Source organism: Phaethon aethereus, assembly GCF_964289735.1.
Source record: "Phaethon aethereus genome assembly, chromosome: 4".
NCBI lineage: Eukaryota > Metazoa > Chordata > Aves > Phaethontiformes > Phaethontidae > Phaethon > Phaethon aethereus.
The window spans coordinates 56,456,351-56,481,750 of record NC_138578.1 but is presented as its reverse complement, the minus strand read 5'-3'; the positions used below and the strand labels follow the sequence as shown (position 1 = coordinate 56,481,750).

The 25,400-nt window shown below is 42.1% G+C and overlaps 1 protein-coding gene across 1 annotated transcript in view; it reads left to right on the top strand.

The window, feature by feature from the left end:
* Window positions 1-5,131: 5,131 nt before the first annotated feature.
* The window catches only part of GABRB1 (gamma-aminobutyric acid type A receptor subunit beta1), a gene marked incomplete at its 3' end in the record, with an annotated part of 138,904 nt that continues 118,635 nt past the window's right edge, over window positions 5,132-25,400 (top strand). The window contains exons 1-3 of the mRNA XM_081998852.1: window positions 5,132-6,371; window positions 6,454-6,545; window positions 6,631-6,698. Of these exons, the coding sequence (XP_081854978.1) occupies window positions 6,286-6,371; window positions 6,454-6,545; window positions 6,631-6,698 (246 nt within the window). The 5' untranslated portion in view covers window positions 5,132-6,285. The remainder of the gene's footprint in view (window positions 6,372-6,453; window positions 6,546-6,630; window positions 6,699-25,400) is intronic.

Genomic DNA, 25,400 nt, shown 5'->3' with positions numbered 1-25,400 from the left:
ACTGAAATGGGACAAAGAGAGACATTGCATTCTAGTGGCTCAGAGTGGTAAAATGCTTCTGAGTATGAGAATACTACTTGTATTTCTCTGCTTACTACTTTTAAAAAGACTTATTTAACCTGACAATTTAAATCGGGTTTTGCAGTGAGCTGCTTCAGAAAACAATGAACTGGCAAAGCTGGAGAAAACGAACTCCGTTTATCAGAAAAATAATTTCCGAGCCATTCCAGTAACAGTGCTTCATTTCTTATACCAAAAAAACCACCATACAAATGAAGACAGGACCAGGCCTAAACATCATAGAAGCAAAGGTCTCAATCCTACAAATACATACACAGTTTGCCACAGCGTGCATCAGCCTGTTAAAATCAAGGGAGCTGCTTGCAAGGGAAAGGTATACGTGTGCTCGGTTTCTACAGGATAATAGATCAGGTATTAACTCTTTCTGTCCTGCTTCTGACATCTCATCAGCACTGATCAACCTTAGTTGTTAGGAACTATATATAAGGAAGTACCTGAAATACCTTTTAACAGGAATTATAACAATATCACACTTCATATGTCTCTGTTCTTCAAATAACTCCTTAAAACCAGCCTCTGCAGTACTGTCTGCAGCTGCCTGCCTTTTTTTCAGTGACACTTAAGACTACTGGCTACTGGTAGTTAATACCCCACTGAGGCCACCAAACTATGCAAATGCATACAGATTAACTTCTTCATGTCTGTCTCAACACTTGTTGAATGTCTTCCTAACTTATCCTGGATGGTTTGTTCTCTGAAGCCAGGATCTTCTCTTTTCATCATCTCTGTAGCACCTGGCACAGCGATCTTAATCTTCAGCCTCTGCTACTTCTCTTGAGCTAGCATCAGGGGAAGAAGGAGCTCATGAGTCTCCCATACCTGGGATGAAGGACTCGGAAAGTCAACAGAGTTGTTTCCCAGAGGCAGCGAGGAGGGGGGCAAAGAGGATGTACTGCCGGGGGGGTTCTGCATTAGGCATGCAGTGCTGGACTTGCGCGCCTTGAGCAGAAGCAAGTTCTGTAATGTTAAGAAAGGATGTCGGATGAGTGGTGTAGACACAAGGCTGGGAGATCTAAAAAGTGATTTCACAGGAGTGTTACAGATGTTTATCTGGCATGATTTAAAGACTCACTGAATTATTCCGGCTGTAGATACTACAGCACAAAAAGAATCCTGTAGCTCTTATTATTTCTCACTTTGATTATTAAAGGTGAATAACTTCAACTCACAGTTTTGATATTTACTATTAATTCTTTAAAAGCACTGTCCTAAGTGTTTTACAGGCTCTTAAAAGAAAGTAGAATCTGCACTGAGACAATCTTAATTGGCCTTTCCAGCATATAAAGACAGGGATAAAAATGGGGCACAAAGACGGCATGAGTTTTGAGCTGTACCTTTTTTATTTCCTGAGGGAAGGGCGAGGGTGTGGAGGCTTACCGAGAGAGCCGAAAGAAATGGCTGGGAGTGTGAGGTGCTCTCTTCAGCACAGGGCGGCATCGCACCATCGCTCCCAGGTTAAAGCACCAGTCCAGTGTGTCACTCCACAGCTCTTCTCGATCGCTTGCGCAGCTCTCCCACCGCCCTGAAATCCCCGAAGCACAAGTGCAAGTATCTCCAGCTTGCCATTTTCTGCCATCCAAGAAGACTGCTCACAAGCTGCATTTGACTCAAGGGATTACTGTAGGTATAAAATGACATTAGCATTATCACTAAGCAGATGAAATATGTGACCTATTTTATTACCTGCCTCTTTAAGTATTAATATTAACAGAGGTTGGGGTTTTACCTGAAAATGTAGTCATTTCAGAATTCCTAGGTTTCATTTCATAGTTTTCAAACCCAACCATTTGGCTTAATTTTTACAAATTTGAAAATTTGTTCTAAAATTTTGAATATGCTTTATCAGTATAGTTACTGCAAAATGTCACCGGCTCAGTGCCACGTATGAAAAAATGTATATCCATCCTAATTACCTTTTTTTTTTTTTACCTGTGGCGTATGCAGTCTGGCAAGCCACACAGCCAAGCAGCCAGCAGGGCACAAATGTCTGACAATGAATAATCCAAAGATCCTGAGCTCAGTTGCCCACTCTGTTTTCTGGGCACACTGTTACCCCGTAATGCAATTTTGCTAATTAACGATGCTGCTTTCACACTTAACACCGGTCTTGCTTCTGGCCTGCTTCTGTGGCCGATGTACCTCTTTCCACAGTAGTTCTCCCTGCTGACTGGAAAACTGCAAATCCAGCTGGACACTTCGATTATGAGTATCCTGGGTCTGCAAGTCCCTATTTCAAATTACTCAAACAAGTCAGTATTACAAATATTAGCTTTTTCAGTTGTCACCTCCACATAAAAAGTGCAGTGTGAGGCACACAGCTCCCCTTCTCTGTTGTGAGCAGAATCACAAAGACACACCTTCCTTCATTCTACATTTAAGGCACAAAGTATTACTAGAGAGAGATGCATGGTCACCACTTTTGCAAATTTTTTCCCCCTAGTTTCATTAAAAGTTGTGGTCTTCCTTCCTACAGATTTTACCCCGTGGAAAACAGGAAGAATTTCCCCCTTTTTCAGTGATATTGCATTCTTTTTAATTGTCCAACATTGTCTGAGCAGGAAATTATCTTTGTACTGTGTGCCCTTTCTGATTCCAAATGAAAATAAGCATTGCAAAAAAGATCTTTCATAAACTGGAAATGTTTCTTTGTGTAGGAAGAAAGGTTCCCTCATGAAAGTTTATGGATAACGAAGGTGAAAAAAGAACATGCAGTTGGCCTCAGATGGTTTTATGAATCGTGCTTCGAGATTATAGTATTTGTCTTGCTTCTAGTAAGCATTCAACATGCCTCAGAATAGGAGAGAAAAAGTCATGGTTACCATGCCAGAACTAGTGGATTTAAATTGTTTTCGTTTACTAGTGTTTATATATGCTTAATTAAGGTGAAACTATTCCCCACCGAAAAGGTCTGCCTTCACTAACACAGCACAGAAAATATTTTTTTAAAAAATCTATTTACAAGAAGGATATATGTCTATCTCATAGACCCTATAAATACTAAACCCAGCGTAGAAATGAGTGGGATAGGAATTTGGCATTATTATTAGCAATGGTTTAAAGAAAAGAGATTATCAAACAACGAATATGAGAAAATAACCATAAGAAAAGACCATCAGAGCAGAAATTGAAGCCACCACAGAAGTCTGTTTTTCTTTAAAAGTATTGCAAAGTAGTGGCAAAAGTCTCCAGATTAACCTCCTAGGTTTTTAGCCACTAAGCAGCCTGATTTCCAAAAGTGCAAAACAGCACATCTACTTATGTGCCTAAATTCTGGGGTGCTCAGCAAATTCCAAGATGCCTAAAAGCCACACTGGGGACCCATCAGGTTTCACTCAGCCTGAGTGCATGAGCAAACTCCACTGGGGTGGATGGAGAGGCACACTGCTGTGTTTTGAATCAAGTTTATTGGCTGCAGAAGCAGCTGCAGTTTGTAAGCCACATTTGTAAATCACACCTCCAGATATTTCATCACCTGTAAAAGCTTTTAAATGTTTGTGAACAACAGTGATAATATCTGGGCTTTGAAAGTTAGCCTCTTTGCCACGGTCACTCATTTAGGACCTCACCTGTTCTTTGTAAAAGGCGTTGTTAAAGAGCTGCCAAAAGCAAGAATGCAAGGAGCATTTTTATCAAAATTACGACAAGATTCTTCTGCATTGGTGGCCTGGAAAAGCATGCTATATTTTCCTAGAAATAGATCTTCTGCAAAGAAAGCAGAACATCAATAGTCCTTAAACTTCAGATAAAACCATTAGGCATTTCAGTTGGTAACACATGGGAGAGTGGAAGTTCTGCTGTTAATAATTTAACATTTTCAGTCCTGGAAGCCATGGAAGACAGGTCCCAGTCACGTTCCAATCATCCACCCTACGGGGCAAAACAGATCCTCCTTACCACCCCTGGTGTGGCAGTGTAATGCCATGCAGCTCCTCTTTCGTGTGGTTATTAAAAGGACCATACGAATCTCTTTGTTCCCAAGCCCCAACCACTGAGGGATCTTTTCAGTAATGTCTCCACACAGTGGGATATTTGCAGTTGTTTCAAGACCCCAGGTGAGAGCCCAGATGTCTCCAGTGATCAAACTGAACAAAATGGAGCTATATTTCCATAGCGTGCCACCTTTGGGAAACAGTCAACCGCTTAGTGGTCATTTTTGGGATGCTCAGTGGAGGAAGCTCGATGCTGGTCTGTAGAAGACAGGGCTGCTCAGCTGGGAGAGCTCTCAGAGGAACTGGCTTGCCAAGGAGAAGACCTTCACCCTTCCTGGAAGTACGGCATCCCTAACGGGAGGAGACCTGGAGGGCAGGCTCCTAGCTCACACCTTTTCCAACCAGATGATAAGCTCCAGAAATGCGCCTAAAACATTTCAACCACTAACAGGCATCCAGTCCAGGGAGCCGGCTACGGCTAGTCTGCACTAAAGCTGCCCTGAAACGTACAGAGAATGAAGAATTCATATAGCATAAACCCCTGCACTTACACCTTAAGATGGATTTTGGCAAGCCATAGAGAGCAGCGGTCTCTCTTTCATACGAGCGTATCTGACTTTCACATGGCTTATGGCAAAGCTAAAACTGTCTGCAAGATGTAATACTGCACACCATCAAGAAGTAAAAGGGACTCTATAGTCCCATGGAAAATCCTAATTCAGTGTTTCAGAGGAACCAGGTAACTTTATTATGGCTATGTTTGATAAAACTCTGAATAGAGAGATACTTTTTGGCAGACTTCTATGGGCAGGAATTTTATTTTTTTTTAAAGTGCTATACCCAAGCTGCACCAATTAAATTAAACACTACTAAAATGTACTCATTATGATTGGTAAATTTTAAAAACTCTTTCCAAACAGCAATGCTAAAGTACCATTGGGTTGAGCTGGGAGGTCACATTTTTCAGCAACTAATGACTAAAATAGGAGGAAAAGAAAGGTATGTTCACTGTAAAAGTCCTCAAAGGTGATTGGAAATATTTATTATGCTGTTACAAACCATCAATAAAATAACTATTTTCAGAAACTTGTATTGTCATGGTTATAAGAAGTAGCTGTGAGGGTAGGAGGCTTCTGTAATCTCCCAGGAACTATGTTGTGCTCCTTACTCCAAGAGTGACAGATTCGCACAGAAATACACGTAGTTAAAACATTCAAAATTATCATTACAATATGTGTCACAAAGTACGATTTAAATATTCCTGCATTTTTCAAATACTGTGGCATATTTCCAACCACAAAAGCATCACCGGAAGCCTGACTTTTCTCAGAAGTAAGTCCGCATGGTGTCATGCAGAAACATCAACCACCTATCCCAAGGTCACCGCGCATAGGATTGCGCAGCGCGCAGATGAGGCGGGTTGAACTTGAAAGGGATAAATGTGATCTCTGCTGAGCTACTGTGCCGGGAAACAGAGCGGCACCGGCAAAGTCATAAATTGTTCACAGGGCTCCGATTAGTCAGCGTGCAATATTGCTCACAAGAGGTCGGGCTATGTTACAGTGTCAATCCATAGAGCCCTTAAAAAACAAAAAAAAAATCCTCTTCCAAACGCAAGACCTATCACTTTGGTTAAAAAATAGCAACTAAAAATCTGCTGTAATCTCCTGCATATGCCACAGCGGGAGCTTCTGCGGGACAGCTCCCGCGACAAACCTGCTCAAGGGGCAGCGCCATGGACGGAGACACAGTTAAGCCTTCACAGCTGGACAAAGCACTACTTGCACCAAAACCCCGCACCTTCCTTTCCAGTCTCCCAATTCCCCTTTACGTTACGAGCCTACCAGCGTGAATTTTCACAAAGAAGTGTCCTTAAGGATTATTTATTCTCTCTTGACGAGAAGTTCGGGCCCCCGCGGGGGCGGCCGCACCCGGCCCCGGTGGCCCCTCACGGCAGCCCGGGGGCTCTCGGTCCCGATCTGCCCAACCAGCCGCTTGGCTTCGCCGTCCGCTGCCGCAGGGCCGCCCCGCCGCCGGCACCTGTTGCCGCGTCACCGCCCTCAGCCCCTCCGCGACGGACAGGGGTCCGGTCCGGTCCGGGGCAGGTCGGGGCGGGGGCGCGGGCCGCGGGCCGCGGCGGGCAGAGGGGCTCCCCGGGGTCCGCGGCGCCCCGCTCCGCGCATGCGTCGTGCGGTGGGGAATTGTTGCTCCGCTCCGCACCAAGTTGCAGTCGGCGGCTCTTCCCCCGCGGGGCGGCGGCACGGCCGGGGCCGGGATGGGGCGGGCGGCGACGGCGAGGCGGGCCGGCCCGCGGGCCCTGTCGCTGCCGCTGGTGCTGGCCGTGGCGTGCGCGGCGGGCAGGTGAGCGCCGCCGGGCCGCGGAGGGGCGCGGGCGTGGGCCCCCCCAGCCGCCTCCTTAACCCGCCTGTGCTCCTTCCCGCAGCGCCGACGGGCCCAGCAACATGTCCTACGTGAAGGAGACGGTGGACAGGCTGCTGCAGGGCTACGACATCCGCCTCCGGCCCGACTTCGGAGGTGAGGCGCCCGCGCACCCCCGACCCGCGCCCCAGCCCCCCGGGCGCCCCCCGCCGGCTAACGCCGCCTCCCGCTCCTCCCGCAGGTCCGCCCGTGGATGTGGGTATGCGGATAGAGATCGCCAGCATCGACGTGGTGTCGGAAGTCAATATGGTGAGTGACCCGCGGGCCGGGCCGGGCGGTGCTGCCGCCGGCTCCCCGCCGCCGCCCGCCCGGAGCGGCGGCACCCACCCTCCGCGCCGCAGCGCTGCCTGTCGGCCGCCCCGCGGGGCTCCGCGCCGCCCCGCAGGTGCGGAGGCGGCCAGCGCCCCGGCGCGGAGAGCTCGGCCCCGCCGGCAGTACAGGCCCAGCGGGGACGGGCTGTGACCCGCCAGGTGCCCGGCTGCAGAGGGGGCTACCTCCCGAGCGAGAGCAAGTATTACAAAATAGCCAAGCGCATGGCGGTTGCTAGGAAAAGTTGTTTGCGTTGCTGGGATAGCGTTTGCATGCCTGAATTGGCGCTCCAGAAGTGCCCCCTCCCTTGATCAAAATACCTGCTGCAGGTTTGAGGTTCAGGGTTCGGCTTGCAGTGGTTTGCTCTTTGCATGATCAACAGCTATCTTTAGAAATCTTGGTGTTTCTTGAGCTTTAGGAGCAGATGTGGATTTTTTTTCATGGGAAGTGATTCAAAGAGTTAGACAAGCTAGTGGCGTTGTGTAAAAGGTGCAAAGGGAAAAGAAAAAGGAGCCTTTAGAAAAAGCTCTGTTTCTTGTAGAAGGGGGAAAAAAAAAAACCAAACTCCAACGTTGCAGATTAAGTACATAAGGACATTGTCTATCCAGCTATCAAAATCAGAAGAGTCTCCTAGCTACAGGTGTGAAACACACTGCATTTGATTTCAGTCATGCTGCTGGAAGGAATGCTAATAGACATGCAGGCTTAAAGAGCAAAAATGTGTCTGTATAGTGCTTGCCTCATTTGACAGCCTTTTCCCAGAAGAAAATGAAAAATCAGTTACAACTTTGAACATTTTACAAAATTGTATTGGATTAGTATGCACCCTGGGCATTTGCTCTTGCTCTCTTTTCTTATGTTTGATCTCCTATGGAAAATATAAGATGTTTTCTTGCCATAGGGGAACACCTGTTTAGTTAAAAGAAGCTAGAAACCTTGCATTTCCGTCCTTATCAGCAGTTTATGTTACTCAAAAAAAGGTGATATTTGCCCATCCAAAGTAATTTACCTAAAAGTGGGCATTTTTTACTTGGTATGTTAGTTAATAGTTGTCATTAAAACAATCTCTTCAGAGATTGTTTTCATTACCACATTTAGTTTTTCCTGTTGTTTGTTATATATACACAGTTCCTGTTTGTGTGTAACTTAACATTTGCTTATGAATGGGGAGGAAAGGAGATCTGTCACATTGCATGTGGCATACCAGGCTCTGCAGAGTGCTAATACCACACAGAGACAACGTTTTGAAAGTTTCAGTTCCTGGAGTCCATATTGCTGTATTGTGCTTTCAGGGAGGACATGCTAGGGACTCTGCAGATGAGGCAGAGAAAACAGAACATAGGCCTTATGAAAATTGTCAAAGAACAAATCTATTCCAACTCCAAACTGTTTCTACCACCCTGTAATGGGATTGCGGCTTCTACAAAGTGGTACACCCTGGGAAAGCCAAACTCAGTGAACACCATCACCAAGCTACCCGCTCTGAAAGGTTCAGAACTTACAACTTACCTTATAAACTCTCAACGCCTGAAATGCTGTTAATTTGGAGGGGAATGGATGTGACGTTTTCCAGTGGCAATGTCGTGGAGCATTAATTGCATTGCACCAACTCACAGCATTTCTGCTTAGCTTTGGTGGATCCAACATGCAGCTTCCTCCTCCATTCCAACCCTTGCACAGCCCCTGAGAAACTGTAATTTGAACTTTCTGGGTTTTGATTAAGGAAAGTTACATGCTAGACGGATTCTTTGACTAATGTCCATGTGCTAGGGGAGCAGCTCAACTAAGACTGGTCAAAAAAGTAAGCAGATGTTTTTATTTCATAAAATGTCCCCTCTGTCAGCGTGGAAGGAAGCAGCCACTCGCACGTACAGCCAATAGCCCATTCCTTAAGGCAAAATACGGAAAAAACAGTCTCCATTCTGAATCAATCTGAAAGGGGCTGTACCATATCACAAGTGCTTACCTGTACCTACCCATGTCTGAAGTGTTCTTTATTGTAAGGTCTTTATTGTGTTGCTAGAGACTGCTATATAGTCTTTTGGACAATGATCAATAATTTCATCCATCATTGCAGAAATGAGGGGATCGATATCGCCGCTTAAAAAAAAAGAAATTATCTAGTAAAATAATGCTTTATTCTAGTACTTTTTCTGAGAATCACAGCCTTGAAATAATGTTGCAGCAACCTGTGAATCATTCCGCTTTTCTCCTTTCCTTTTAAACTGTTGTCTTGTAGATTATTTTTTGTTTTGTTTAGTAAAAACTACCATTCTGTGGCTTCAGAGCTATAAATGTTTACCAGAAGATGCTAGTTCATAGCTTCTGTTGTCTATAGGGCAGTTTTGTTGCTGAAGGAAACCAGTAACAGAAGCAGAGAGAGTAACGTCCTCATCATGTGAGCTCCTGCTGGCAAGAGAGTCTGGTTTGTTGGATTCCAGAGCTCCGTTCTGTCAGTCTCACAATAGCAGTAATGGAAGGAGTTGTCTCATCCCTTGGTTCTCCTCAGGCACATGAAACCTTATTTCCAGAATGACAGAGGCAGTTATTCCAAATCCTGGTACCCACAGGCAGGGTTAAATTTTTTCTATTCTAGTCTCAGTGCTTAAATAAGAGTAAATATTAAGAAAAAAATATATATATATCTATCTCTTTATGCTATGAAGGAGGTGTACCCTTTTGGTGTGTTAGCTGAGAATTTGTCATGGCTGTAGGCTGTCTGCCAAGCCAACAGGCTGATCTGTATGTCCGAGTAAATCCAGTCTTCAGGTAACAAGTTGAAATATAGAGAACAGACCTATTGTGAATTCTGTGAACACTGTCAGTAATAACTGTCTGCTCAAGCAGCTTGTCTAGTTGGAGTAGATTCTTCAAATATACTAAACTATTGTGAAATACTTACTCAGTTAATGAATCGAGACCTGCACAGCCTTGAAGTCAACCTTGCTGTTATTTCCCCTGAGCATTTGGTCCTCATTTGTTCAGCTCTTTAAACTGCATTGTTTTATAGCTGCTTGGTAGTTCAATAATACTGTAGTGAGATGCCAATAGCAACTTTTACAGCAAGGATTAATTGAAGCACTCACTCTCATGACTCTCCCATTTGGCATCAGGTATGTTGTCATATATTGATTTTTGCAGATAATAAGCTGAAGAGCTTGTCATACATTGAACAAGCAGGAGAAGTAGAATGTAAAAGTCCTGATGACCGTTGCCTGGTTCTAACCGTACCTTCTCCCTAATATACTACGAGATAAGTTTTAACCTGTTTCCATCAGATTTTCACATCCTTGCCACAGTAACTATAAGCATTCCCTTCCAAAGGTACAAGGTGACCCTTTGCTTTGTCTCAGTTAATGACTGTTCAGCTAACTGTCATCCATGACAGAGTTCCTTTAGAAGTTTATCAGACGTTTACATTATAAAGAATTCATTAAGAGCCGTGCTACAACTGAATCTATTAAGCTGCTGTGACGTGAATTGTCTGGTTTACTGATACCTTTGCATGGTTAACAGAAGGTGCTGCTTGTACATCAGGAATAAACATGGATAGCATGATTCATGGTAACTACCTTCAACCTTCAGGGCAAGCAAACAAGTAGCGTATTGCTATATCTACTAGGAAACAGTCAAGAAGTAGCTGGACTCTGTAAAAAAATCACATGCATGACATACACATGGCATTCACACACATGACATTCACATCACGTACATGACATAATTTTTTCTAAAATGTACTTCCTGCTGAGCAGGTGGTCAGACCTTTATAATAGGGAAAAGAAAGCTGTACATGTTCTAAAGTTTTGAAAACCAATGCACATGATAAAGAACCTTTTATAGAGCAGTTAAGAGACATGGGGAAAAAAAAAAAAAAAAAAAGCCCATTATTTTATATTGGGAACACTGTTCCTGACTTGCCATACTGATTTTACAGTGATGATGATGATCTGGTTTGTATGATAGCAGATTGAAGGTTTTGCATCCCAGCAAGAAGTGCATAAAGAAAACATGGAAGGAATATTTCATCATTCTTTGACAGGAGAAGTATAATTCTTTAGATTTTCTACACCTAAAGTCACTTTTACTCAAGACTCTTGCATTTATCTGATCTCCAAAATAAGCCACAAGTCTTGCAGAGAAGAAGCATCTTATCTGTTGCCTGCTGCTCAAAAGTCACTACATAGTTCTCAGGATTTCTCTTTAAGTAGTCTGTCTTCTGTGCTGTAAACACCCCAACCTGTTGGATGTTTTTTTTGCCCCAGAAATAATTTAATTTAGGTTAAACCACTCACTTTTTGTGTCCTTTTGGGAAAACTGATAATTAAATAAGCTGAGTACATAGATTATTTTTTTTTTATCCATTTCATGGGATACTACCCTCTCCTATTCCATCTCAGTCCTTCTAGCCTGTATGATTATACGTAAGAAATTAGACATAGAGACAGCCATTATCTTCTGGTGCGTTTTTGACACCATGACTTAGCTGAGCGATGAAGGAGTGTGATTGCAGCACAGAGTAGACCTGGATGTCATGTTTGATCCCACACTCTCATGACTGCAGATTATCATTGGTTTGGAGAATGAGGTGTCTCCCACAGTACATAAACTCCACTGCCCATGTTGCCAGACATCCTTGTCTCCTATGCTTGTTTAAGCTTTCCATGGAAGCAATATAGTATTTCTCTTCTTTTCTTGCTTTGGGGCTGCTCCCAGGCCTGCTGCTGAAACACTAGCTTACATTAAAAATTAGATCCAAGAAAAATGCATTTTCTCCTGTATTAGAAGTTTATAGATATATTACTTTAGAGGCTTCTAAACAGTTCTCTGTTTGAAGGCTCAACTATATTAGTTAGTTCAGAGCGTCTTACTTTGTGCAGTTTGGGTAGTGAACAGTCCTGCAAGTGTGGAAAAACGAAGAACAAACTTGTTCTCCTCTGACGTGATCTCTAGAAAGAATCTTCCTGATCTTCAGAGTGTGTCTTTCTGGGATACTTGATGCTTTTTCTGTTTGAACTTTCACAGAGTCATTTCCCACATAACAAGTATTGATGTGTTTTATCTCTTTTGGGATCTGCACAGGTTTGCTGTTTACTGTTTATCACCCGTCTAACTGCTCAATTTCCTTCAAAAAATGACAGAAGGCAGCAGAATATATTCTGGACAGTCTGAACATTAGAACCAAGGCAAATGAATAATCAGTCTTTGAGCGAATACCACTCTGCAGGTTGAAACAGAGGATTAGAGTTTTGTTCAGCTGTATGAACAGCAGTAAAGAAGGACATCTGTATGCAGAGCTGCATGAACTGGAGCACAGCCGGTAGGTTGAGGGAAATTACTTACCTCTGTTTAGGACTCACTAGACTGCATTTAGGTACCGCATCGAGTTTTGGGCTCCCCCTGCCCCCTCCAGTACAAGAAAGATGTTGAGCAGAAGCAAGTTCAGTGGAGAGCCACCGATCTGATCACGCTGCAGCACATGCTCTGTGAGGAGAGGCTCTTGGACCAGGGCTTGTTCAGCCTGGAAAGAGGTGGCTTCAACGGCAGTTTCCCAGGACCTGTGAAAAGGTTAGGGAGAAAACGGAGCTAGGCTTTTCATAGAGGAACATGGTGGGACGGCAAGAGATGACAGATATGAAGGAAACAAGAGGCGTTCAGACCGGGTGTAAGGAAGAGTGTTTTTTACCCTTTAAGAACATGCCTAGGGAGGTTGTGTAGTCTCCATCCGTGGTGGTCTGCAAGACCTGACTGGATCAAGCTGTGAGCAACCTAGTCTGACTTCATAGCTGACTTTTTTTGTTTTATAAAATAATAATTGGTTCACATTCAGGAGGCAGAACTCCCCTTAACATTAATAAACACTCACCAATAGTCAGTTCTGCCTAATTTTAAGAGTTCTAGGTTGACCACACAGGATGAGCTTGTCAAAATATGTATATACACACAAGTTTTGAAATTTGCCTGTAAATCCAAGGCAAGAATATAGACACCTCTAGAGCCTAGAAGCACAGAAGGGCTTCCCCTAACTTAAGGGCTGATGCCAACCCAGGTGGTGATGGTATCCTACATTGGTAGGTATTCAGTCAAGAGAAGCTAAATCTGTGGGTTTAAACACTCAGGCTGGGTAAGGATTAAAACAAGGGCACTGAAAGTTTGCCCATTAATCTTGGCAGGCCTGTGCTCATGCACTGGACGCCAATTTTAGGAACGGTAGAGAGACTTTCATGTATAACGTGGTGCATGTTATCTTAAGGCACTTTTTGCAGGCTGAGCAAGGCTTAAACTGTGTTTATAGACATAGCCAGAGTTTGTCATATCATCTTGTCCCTTCTCTCTGTCTCGATTACGGATCTGAGAATTTAGTATGGTGGTTGTGGTGAATTTCAATCTAGGAAACAAACTCTACATTAGGGAACCAAATTGGCATTACGAAGCCCATCTCATACCTCTTTGCATCACAGCAGACAAGTCTCATTTTTTGGAATCTTAAGTCTGGTTCCTGCAGCACTAAAAAGTTAAACTCCTTCAGCTCAGCCAGCAAGGAAACAGAGGTGATCAGGGTAGTCACAATGATAATAAATGGAGATCCGTGGTCTAAATATATTTGCCTGAAGATGTTCATACAGATTAAACTAATTTTTAAAAAAAGACATAAACCCCAATAATTATTAATGAAAATTTGCTTAGCTGTAGTGCCAAAGAAGAAAGGAGAAGTACATTTCTGTTATATAGCAACTCTCTGGAAAAGCATGAAGGGCATGCAAAAGCACTTGAAATGAATATTAATAAGAATGTTCAGCAACTGATTTTATTTTTTTCCGGCAAATATGGAAAAACTAATCAAGTAATGATACATAAAGGTCAGATCATTTCATCACTGTCTATTCCAAACAGGAGTAATTATATTAAAGAGTGAAACAAGGAATGAATGTAGAAATAGGCAGCTTGAGGTTAAACGACTGGGTCACTGTTATTGGATGTTTTGTTGGGTTATTTTTCATTTGACTGCATGAATAAGCAGTTCTTCAACAAAATTAACAAGGAGGCAAAAAGGATAAAGTAATAACTTAAATGTTATTTCATATGACCCAGAAAGTGGATATATCTTAATTCTTCAAAAGTTATGCTAACCTGAGACCAGCTTCAGGGTTGATACAAGCTGTATGCCAAGTTTTCTTTTGAGCCTGACAAGCACAATACTTCCCTGATTTCAAGGTTTAAATAAACTGGCTATGAACACCCTTCATAGAAAAGATGTGATTCTTTTATCTAATGAATCATAGACTAGTTTGGGTTGGAAGGGACCTTTAAAGGTCACCTGGTCCAACATCCCCTGCAATGAGCAGGGACATCTTCACCTAGATCAGGTTGCTCAGAACCCCGTCCAACCTGACCTGGAATGTTTCCAGGGATGGGGCATCTACTACCTCTCGGGGCAACCTGTGCCAGGGTTTCACCACCCTCACTGGGAAAAATTTCTTCCTTATGTCTAGTCTAAATCTACCCTCTTTTAGTTTAAAACCATTACCCCTTGGTCCTATCACAACAGGCCCTGCTAAAAAGTCTGTCCCCATCTTAGAAGCCCCCTTGAAGTACTGGAAGACTGCAATAAGGTCTCCCTGGAGCCTCTTCTCCAGGCTGAACACCACCAACTCTCTCAGCCTTTCTTCATAGGAGAGGTGTTCCATCCCTCTGATCATTTTTGTGAGGGCTCCAGAGCTGGACACACATAAATTCAATTTCCCACACGGGCAACTCTCCTGACTCCCTCAATTGTTTCTCTTCCTAGCTGCTGAAGGTGGCTTACCCTGACTTTCCAGCTTTTCTCAAGAGCCGATAAGCTCAGTTCTGACCTGTGGACTTAATCTTTTAGCCCAGATTTTACACCTGACACCACAGAGCATCCTGACACATCTGTAGTCCAGCCTGTGCAGAGTTTACATTTCTGAAAACAAGAAATAAAATAGTCACACTTCCCATTGGTCTAAAACATACTTCAAGAATGGAACTGAATAGCACAAGGTAACAAAGGACAGAAAATCAATAGAGTCAGTTGAATTTGTAACATAATCTTTTTTGTAAGCTGCTGCTTACATTGTTGTTTCTCCTGAGCATGAAGTCAGAAAATCCTCCAAAACAACTGCAAGTCTGAAATACGACGGTATTACTGTGAACTGTTAAAAATGTCTTCCACTGGAGTGAACAAGCAACCACCTGCAAAGAAAACGACCACACACTTTCTTAATCATGCCCCAACACACTTCTCCAGCCAGGTCTTGGTTCCTGAAATCTTCAGTTAATTGTATCACAGTGGTGACCAGTGGTGCATGTGAAGTGGTAGGGGTGACACCCTCCCCTTATTCAGTGGAAGCGTTAGCACCCAGTTTGGGGTGTCTAGGATTTCACTAAATAGGGGGTAGACCTGGAAGGAGACATGCCTTTCAATTACGTGGATGAGAAAACCAAAGGTTTTCCCCTGTTTCGTGCAGCCGCATCAAACAACATGGCTGTGCTGTGACCACTGGAAACTTGCCTGTGATCTGTTAGTGTGCACAAACCCCGCAGTTCAGTGGCACAAACTTTTTGAAATATCCAAATGATTCTTTAATAATGGAACAGTCAAGGATTTGCACAAAAGACCCATTCCCCAAAATTAACCACTTTCTAAAAAGAGAAAAAAATGTAATTTTATAGATTTGTTAAGTTTTTCCAGGAACGTGAAAGATGTTTCTTTTCTTGTGTGTATGTAGGACAGGGCAGGGGCTTAATTAAAAGCTAGAGTTTTCATTCTCCTCAGCTGCATTGCCTTTTTACTTCTGATTCTGTAAAGAAGAGAGTATCAGAATCTTCCAAACTGAGCATTTTTCTTCACAAGGAGGTTTAAGGGATGCATTTCAAGTGTCTGCAAAACTTAGTGATTTTTTTTTTTAAATGAGCTTTACTTTGTACTCTATTGCCTGAAAAGTATTCCTTAACTCCTCTAGGCTGTATTCATAAATTCTCTTCTAACTGTATTTCAGTACAGACTTGGAGCTGAAGCTGCGCAACAAAGAGAGGGAACAGTCACACCACCAGTTCGCCCTGAGGTGGGAAAAGATCCTAGCCACAGGGGGGGAACAGTAACAAGCTCCAAAGCTAGCACCAGAAGGACTTAGTTCTGTTCACAGGATGCCAAGTACTCTGGGACAACAGCTGAAACTGTTAAACCCAGAGATTGCCATAATTCAGAAGTATCCCCAGCTGATGTGTTTTGTTGATAGCTGTATTCCAAACAGCAGCTGCTGGGAAGAGTTCTCTGGTGTGTCTCGTCTCCCATCCATCTAAATGTACTGTATTTTAAAGCATCAGTGAAGCCTGAAAAAAGAACTATCTATAAGGGCTTCTCGTGGGTGATGAAAAAGCCCAAGATGGCTGCCAGAAAGGTTTTATACTTTGATGCTCTTTGAGACTCCTTCTTTTCTTCTAGAAAAAGAATTCTGTATCTGAAGGCATGCACTTCGTACTTGTAGAATTCCTCTTCCCTCATATACAATACCGCCTGTAACTCTGGCAGTGCTCCAAGAAGCATATTAAAATGGAATTATTTCCACCCCAAAGGCTAAACTACTGCAAATATGTTCACAAGGAAATCTGTAGTAGCAGTCACTGAATAATCTATCAGAATAACACCAGATAATGCAGTTTATTCCGTCCTTTCTTTAAGCTATATCTCTGTATTAAGATTTATGTGGGCTGGAAAAGGTAGATTAGATTTCTTGCCTATCAACCTCTACAATGTCCTTTCAAGATTAAAAGGTTGCTTTTGGCCGAAGCAGTGTCACACTGAGGTTTGCTTCATCCTCTGCTGGGACAAATCTTTAATGGTTTGTGTTATGTCGAGAACAAAGGAAAGGTAATTTAAAAGACACAAAGGCAGCTTCTAGAAGGCTGCATTATCACACAGACATCCACCCTATAGCAAGATTGAGTTATAAGGTTTTAAATGCTCATGGTAGAGTGCATAGTTTCAAAGCAAGGATTAATGATTTCAGACTGCCAAACTTAATTAAAGGTTGGAATAAATGTTCTCCATTAAAATTCATCAATCCATTTGGCTGAAATGGAAGAATTGCAGTCATGTCTTTTTTAATTGCTTATAGAAAGAACTGAAGAGATAGCAAGGTTAAAACTGTTGAAACAGATACACGGTGCCTAAATACTGTTCAGGATGTTAATCATATTAAAAGAGGGCTGCATTTAATTCCCCAGCATATTTTTAAGGTGAGGAGACTCTTAAGTGTAGCTGAAGTAAAATGAGTAGCAGTATGCTGCAGGTAGATCTGTTCATGCTTTTGTATCTCAGGAACTTCTAGGCAGTACTAATTCCTACAAAGCACTGAGGACTCTGGTCCCATCCAAGCAGACTAGATGCTGATAGTCCCATTGGTTTCAATGAGTATGCTCATAGATAAAATTTCTCATACCAGTAAGATTAAGTGCATATTGGCTTTACAAGCTCAACAGTTTGCAGGAGCAGTCCAGCTCTCTGGTTTACATCAGTTTTAAACTTTTGTTTCTTTATAGTTTTCTGTGTCATTACTCTTCAACATGAGAGAATAACCAAGCCTGGAATGATACCCTCCCACCCTCTTTTCTTCCATGATGATGTATCCTTTCTTTAACTAACTGTTTTGTAAAACATTCGCTCTGAGTACCAATATGTTGGTCAAAGAGAGAAATGAATGATATTCAGAGCCCTCATACATATATTGCATTTCATAGACAGTGCAGCTTTGCCACTGGCTTCCTATGAAGGAAGCAAAACATGGGATTAACAGCCCCTTGTAACTTCTAGGTTTATTTTATCTACCATGCCAGGACCAGCTAGGGGAAAAAAAAGTAAGCTGCAGAACATCAATAACATGATGCAACGACAAACTGCAATGACAGACTTCACAGCTTGTTAAATGCTCCATGGATTCCTAAACTAATAGGGAGCAAATACAGTGTCATTGTGGTGTCAGTTGGAAATTAATCCTTTTCAGTTCCCACTGTCAGGAGAAATGAGTTTGTTTTCCAGAAGCACACTAGTGTTGTGAACTTCTGAGATCTTAAGGAATATTTATATTCCAGATAACGCATTTTAGTTATTCCTGGTAGAAACATGGAGTAAGCACAAAGCAGATGATGAGAAGGGCTATCAAACTTCAGGAAAATCGAGAGACAAACATAACAAAATAGTAACCATTCAACTCACAGCAGTCATCCTGGCTCTTCTCACCAATATGACATGGTCTATCAGAGAAAGTTGCTCTTTGAGGAAATTACTGCACTAGATCAGTTCAGTGAGCCAATTTCAAATATGAAGCTAAAAATTCTGCCTCATTCTGGAGTGTCTTATCCCAATAGACATTTCATCACGCCAATACTGAAAACAGACCGTACCACAAATCTTTCACTGTTCACTTGCCAGAACCCTATAATCCTAAATGCAGTTTACACTGTTCTGCACTTTAGATGGCACCAGGGAAATACTCCTGCCAGAGACAAAATAGGGAAGTGTGGCCTATGTCCAACCACTGACCTTCTCTGGGTTTGATCTTGGTCTTTTAACTGGAACAGGGGTGCTTTGTAAGTAATACTGCTTTAGCTCCTAGAAGAGGAATAGGCAAGAGGAGACACAAACAGCATGAGTCAAGACCATTCTCATGAATAACATGATACTACACTGTCACTGTTACTCTCTGGACATTTTGTAGTGTGACATGGGTACAGTATTGTTACACTGCCCACTAAGAAACACCATGGATTATAATTTATTTTATTTTAGTGCCTTCAAAGTACCTGTAAGCATTCCAGTTAGTCAAAGAACAGACATTAAATACATACCATAAATTACTTTTTAAGGGGTTTTAATATTAATTCTTCAGCTCATCATTAAGAGTGCAGCACTGGCAAAGAGCAGCAGAGCAGCCACCAGTGTCCTCAGTGTCAGGTGTTTGTTTTTCACATCTGCAGAGGCCAGAAATGAAATAACAGGTCAACTCCTGAACTGCCTCATTCTCTCAGAGGGTAACACAGAACAAAGGACCAGCCAGGAACACCGATCATTAAGTTGTCCAATTTAAAAGGGGTAGGGTGGTGTTCTCAAAAAGAAAGAGAAAATGGACTACTCTCTCTTTTTTTTTTTTAATTGATTTACAAGTCACTTTTTCTCTTGAGGTAATACTTCTGCTTATACCTACCCTCCTCCCACAGCAGGATAGCTATTAAGCTACTGTTTTATTGGAAGCAAATACTTTTTAAAAAAAAAACATTAAATATTAAGCTGCAGATGATGCAGACATGTATTATTCAGACAAGCTTATTGCATGGGTTTATTGCAGAACCTGATGGTTTCAATGACTTTTGCCCAGCTTGTATTCAGAAACGCAGGCAACACTGGCGCTCCAGATCATAGAGAACAAGTACAAGAGGAGCTGCTGACAGCAACCTGTTGTTCCAAGGAACAGTGTCAGCACCTGACTCTGGAGGAGAGGACTGCTGGCTCAGCAGGGACCCTGCTGATCTCACTGCTGCTCTGCAGGGCCCATCAAGTCAAGCTGTTGTCATGACAGATGGCTAATTCTTTTCACCATATTTAAAACAGGAATACTGTGGTTTAGATTAATTTTTATAGAACTACACAGAACCTCTAACAATGCAGTCGACATTTTATGTAAGTTTCAGATTTATATTTCCAAGGATGTTTGTTGGGATAGAGGGTACTTGAACTAAAGCAGGTGTTCCTTAATTGTTGTGGGGTTTTTTTCTCATTCAAGATACTACAGGGAAGGAGACTTCAGCACAATATTGTGGAAAGGGATTAAAAAATATGGAGGTCTGTACTTAAAATATTATGAATCCAATAGACTCATTACGATGCATAATTTTGCACTTCTTAGTCCCAGTAAACGAAAGTTGGTATTTCACATGCCTTCCAGTTACAGAAGTGTTCACCATAACATATTGCAACATTCAAGCACTCTGGAGCAGAAAGCTGGACAAACTTTAGGCAATAGTAAGCGAAACCCAATTTGGAACCAATACACTTTGGTTGAAATACTTTAATTAACTAATATTTAGCTACATCCATGTGCTCTTGAGTCATCTTTTTTAGAAATTCTGTAGAAGAAAAATACATACATTTGAAATCTACATAGGGAAAATGTTATTCCCATTTCTAAGCCATTCCTCCACTGAATATTGGCTCCAAAGGGCTCTTCTGGAGTACCTGGAGTATAGAAGAGCTCAGCCTACATTGTCCTTTGGTTAGGTTCCACTGAAATCAGTGAGGATGCGACAGCAATGAATCAAAGCAATTTTATTCAAGCTGGTTAAACTTTCCTGCAGTAATTTCATTTTCTTGAAAAACACTGCCTGTAACATTTGTAAACTCAAGACAAACTGAACTGTCCTGAACATACACAGACATCAAGGAAAAGCTTTTCAAAATGCTTAATTTCTATGATAAAGCTTCTGAGAACATCTCAATAGCAAAATGCAAACAAATAAAAATGAGCAAGTGAGAAAAAACAAGAAGCTCATTATCCTCCCAGGAATATATTAGTTGTCATTGCAGAGTCTTGGCTTGCAGACAACTTGGTTTTTCTTGCAGCTTTTTTTACAATTTTCCTGCTGCTATATTCATCCATCCTAACGTTTAAATGTTGGTATAAGAAGCTATCAGTCTTTCTGACAGTAATCTGAGATCTCAGTCTCCTTAGTCTACACTGAGCCAGCTCAAGTGGAAACAAAATGAATGTGAACAACTACCTATGCATTTTCTTTTTTATTATTCACACCCACAACTACATTATAAGAATGCATACAAGCTTTAAAAGTCATAAGTGAGAATCTCTTCTGTTCTCTGTAGGCATGAGTGATCACCTACCTTTGATTTTATTTGTATGTTTGTCTTTAAATTAAGAAATCGGGATAGGTCCACAATATGAGCTTTGAATTTTGTGCTGAATTTGGGAAAGTACGTGGGTGTTAATGCTTCTCCCTCCCAGCGATCGTGTTGTCATTGTAGCAACAGAAAAAAGCCGCGAGAGGAGGTCCCAATTCCAAAGGAAAAGGCAGTGATTTACCTGGCTTGAGACAGCTCAGGAAGCATTTTGGCAACCAGTGCAGAAGCCTTAGATTTCATTCTGTGTTCAGTAGGAGATCGGTGCCTAGAATTATACATTGCTGCATTATAGAAGAAAAGATTGCAGTCTCAGGGGCGAGGACCTAGGTAGAACCATAGGGTCGATTTCTGTTCCTTACACAGATTTTTTTTGTTTGGGTGTTGTGTTTTTTTTCATGAGTCTGGACACACAGCAATTCCTCTGGCTCTCAGTTCCTCCTCTGTTATTATTCCTACCTCACAGGGATATCATGAGAATGAGTGTTCATTTGGACAGTGGGCAAGTTTCTGCACACCCAGATGGAAAGAAAAGGCATTCAGCCTGCAGCTAAAAAAGAATATATCCCCTGTGACCAGTAATTTCAACACAGCATCGTGGCTTGTGGCCCAGCTGGTCTGTTCCTACATCTCTACAGCAGCGTTCCTGCAGTACTGACAGGAATTTATTTCTTACTTACCTAGTGAGAAATCCTAAGACAGCACAAGATGTTGCATGGTAATTACATTTTCCTCAGTGGGATTACTGAATGACATACTGTGATATATCAAGAGGCAACTGTGAATTTAACTTGAGTCAGCACAGTAGACTTTGCCCATTACAGTAGGTTTCCAGATGAACATAGTGTGAGTGTAAGAATAAAGGGAAGTTACCGAATGCCTCACAGCATTGTGCATCCTCTGTCAGCATTAGCTTTTAAAACACACAGTTCTGGGCTGGCTTGGGAAAACTTTATGTATTCATTATTTATTTAGCTTACATATTCACTTTAGTATTTAAGAACATACTGTTTCTGGAATGGATTCGTAGGAGAAGACAATGATACTGATTTGTTGGAAGAATCAGGCATGTCAAAATACAAAACTTTCCTCTTTCTGCTTACTCTTTGATGCCAATAAATGCCTGTTTCTTGTGAGTAACACAACAGGTGAGCAACATGCATGACTATTCTGTAAATCAGCTATTTAATTTCATTACATTTCAGATTATTATTTGCCCAGTTTTTGGAACATGACAACATGCAACTGTAGAGGGCTCTGCTGATCATTAAAGAGATGGGCAAATTTTCATATGTATCCCTCCATGGTCTTATTGTCTTTTGCAAGAAATTGCAAGGGTGGTATTTGGGGAGGAAGAAGCAATAGAGACTGACACAAATTCTGTTTTTTGTCTCACATATTTACCAAGGCAATTAGCATGAGCAGAAAATCCCATCTGCAGAAAAGATTCAATTCTTTAGGTATTTGTGGAAGAGTTTTAGTACACTCTAACGAACCATAGCCTTCATGCAAAGTGTGAGGCTTGTGAGTGGAAAAAGTCTTCCCAGACCTGCCATTCTCATTTCTAGAATGGACACTTACTTCACTGGGTTCTCTGTCAGTGCCAGGCCCAATGTGCTCTTAAAAAAAAAAATAAATTCTCCATAGCAACATTGCAGTTTCATCAAATCACATCATTGCAGTTTAAGCAGTTTCATCCCTTTGACCTTTCAGGTAAGTTATATCTTGTGCTGGGAGCAATACTTTTGTTGTCAGCCGTCCCTGGGGGTACAAGAGGTTGGATACTCAGCTTTAGCTCCTGGGTAGATGAGCAGGTCAAGTACTTCGATTCCAGAACGTTGCTACTGAGGTACTGTAAGGAGACCTGAGCATAGCAGTGCCAAATACCTTCGCTTGCTATCAGTCTACTCACCAGGGGTGTAATGCAGGTTGCTTAAAGTGCCAAAGAGGAAAGTTTCCCTCCCTTCTCTAAATGACTCAGTTGAAGGATCTTTTCTGTCTCTCTCTCCCCCTCCCTCCCTCCCCATCACTGCTGTCATACAAAGTCTATGCGATATTTCTCCATGGTTAGGAAGATAGAGTTAGGCAGTATGAAGATCTTGACCATGATTTTTTTTTCCCTCTTGTTTTATAATCTGTTACTCCTTAAATTCAAAACAAGCAGCACCTTTTCCCCCAGCAATCCTTAGCCTCATGATTCAAGCATTACCAGACCAGTTGCACAAAGTAATTTAGAGCCACTTAAAAATTGTATGGATATTAGATGTGGTTTGGTGGATAAAATTGCTCATCAGACTTGTTCTCTTGGCCATGTCTGTACCATAAAGACCAGTCAAAGGCAACAGAAGTTGGTGTGTGCCAACTGGAAATTTTCATGCACTTGGCAAAAAGTGCCTGGATAACTGGGTAAACTGGCATTATAGCTGCATAAAGACAGTGAATGAGTAACAAGACCTACGCGAGAACAAGGTGTGTAGATCCATGACAAAAACTGATACATTTGTTAAGAGAAAAGTGTAGAAATCGGCATGAAATGAGTTATCTTACCTAGTCCATGTACTGAGTGAGGAGAATCATGCCCTGCTATTTTCTGTGCTTACTCCAAGCTAATCTGAAAGACTACAGGAACTAAAATCAGATCATTGTTGAGCAGTCCTTCCATATCTCAATCAAGCAGTTCCTTTTGTCTCCAGGTCTCATGGTTTAACCCCAGCTGGAAACTCAGCACCACACAGCTGCTCACTTACTCCAGCTGGGGGAGAGAATTGGAAGAGTAAAAGTGAGAAAACTCATGGGTTGAGATAAAGAGTTTAATAAGTAAAGCAAAAGCCATGCACACAAGCAAAGCCAAACGAGTTCATTCACCGCTTCCCATGGGCAGGCAGGTGTTCAGCCATCTCCAGGAAAGCAGGGCTCTGTCATGCCTGACAGTTACTTGGGAACACACGTGCCGTAACTCCAAACGTCCCCTCCTTCCTTCTTCTTCCCCCAGCTTTATATGCTGCGTATGACATCCTATGGTATGGAGTATCCCTTTAGTCAGTTGGGGTCAGCTGTCCTGGCTGTGTCCCCTCCCAGCTTCTTGTGCACCCCCAGCCTCCTCCCTGGTGGGGTGAGAAGCAGAAAAGGCCTTGACTCTGTGTAAGCCCTGCTCAGCAGTAATGAAAACATCCCTGTATTGTCAACATTGTTTCCAGCACAAATACAAAACATAAGCCCATACTAGCTACTATGAAAAAAACTATCCCAGCCAAAACCAGCACACTGGGACATTATTTCTCCTACATTCACTTTATGACTTTATATCACGTTTGGTAGTACCTACTCCTTTCAGATAAGGGTAAGTCGTTTTGTGTCCTTTGTTCTACATCCCATAATCCTTTTTCTCCTCAAGTTTTTCTCTTATATGATACACTTAAACTCAATGACCACTTTACTTATTTTCAAGTTAACGAAACAGCACATCATACATCATTCCAAGTACCAGCCTGTGTACAGATCCACCTTATGCAGTCTGGAAATGCATGCTTGGCTACCTTACTGCTTCCTAGCTGTATTTTCACAGATGTCTCTGAGAAAACTTTAACTGGTGAGTAATGTCATGCTTTGTAATGTGAGTAGTCATAGAATCATAGGATAGTTTGGGTTGGAAGGGACCTTTAAAACTCATCTTGTCCAACTCCCCTGCAATGAGCAAGGACATCTTCACCTAGATCAGGTTGCTCAGAACCCCGTCCAACCTGACCTTGAATGTTCCCAGGGATGGGGCATCTACCACCTCTTGGGGCAACCTGTTGCAGAGTTTCACCACCCTCCTTTTTCACTACACATTGATGTTGGATCAGAACCTTTTCTCACCAACACTATTATAAATTAGCAGTAACTAGTCTGAAATTGGTGAATTAGATCCAGATGAAAGAAGGACAAGCAGATATAGTGTATTTTCAAAAGCTGACTTTGCATATATATTCATACTAGAACAAAGCATCTTTCAAATGTTGGAAAGTAATTGCAATTCAGAGTATTTTTCCCAAATCTCCTCACTTCCCTGTAATTTCTGTTCCTTGCAGCACATCCCTACTGATTTTTTTTAATACTCTGAATTATCTTTTATTAATTCTGTTATCTTGTCTGTTTTTACATCTAAGCAATCTTACTTAAACATACCTGCACCCTGTTTAGTACATGACTTCTTGCATTCACTCAGCGTTCTGGTTGTGTCATCCCACAGATTGGTCCATATCAAATAATCCTTACAGAGGTCACTTGCGGAGACACTGGTACATTCCATCAATAACTGAGCCTTGTGATCCCCCCCAAGGATACTCGACACATTGCAAAGTTGTGCTGTAAATAGCTGTTGAATAACACTGAGCTAAGGGAAGAACAGTAAGTGATTTACACTAAATTCCTTTGTGAAAAGAGCTAGGAATAAACAGGGTCAGGATGCTTTATCACACAAGATGCTTTGCTGGCATAAATTATTTCTCATCAAGTTCCCAGGTGCTCCAGCTGAGGCAAGTTTTGAACCAATGTCTTTGAGATAAGGCTGCAGATAAAATGCTTTCACTACTCAGCCTGGGCAGTATTACAGACCTGAAACAAATTCCTGGAAAGACAGTATATTTTCCACAGCATGACTTTTAGTATATAGGAAACTTCTATATTGTTTTCCACATCAGTGCCACAAATGAATTTTTATGCAAGGCTGAGTGAAA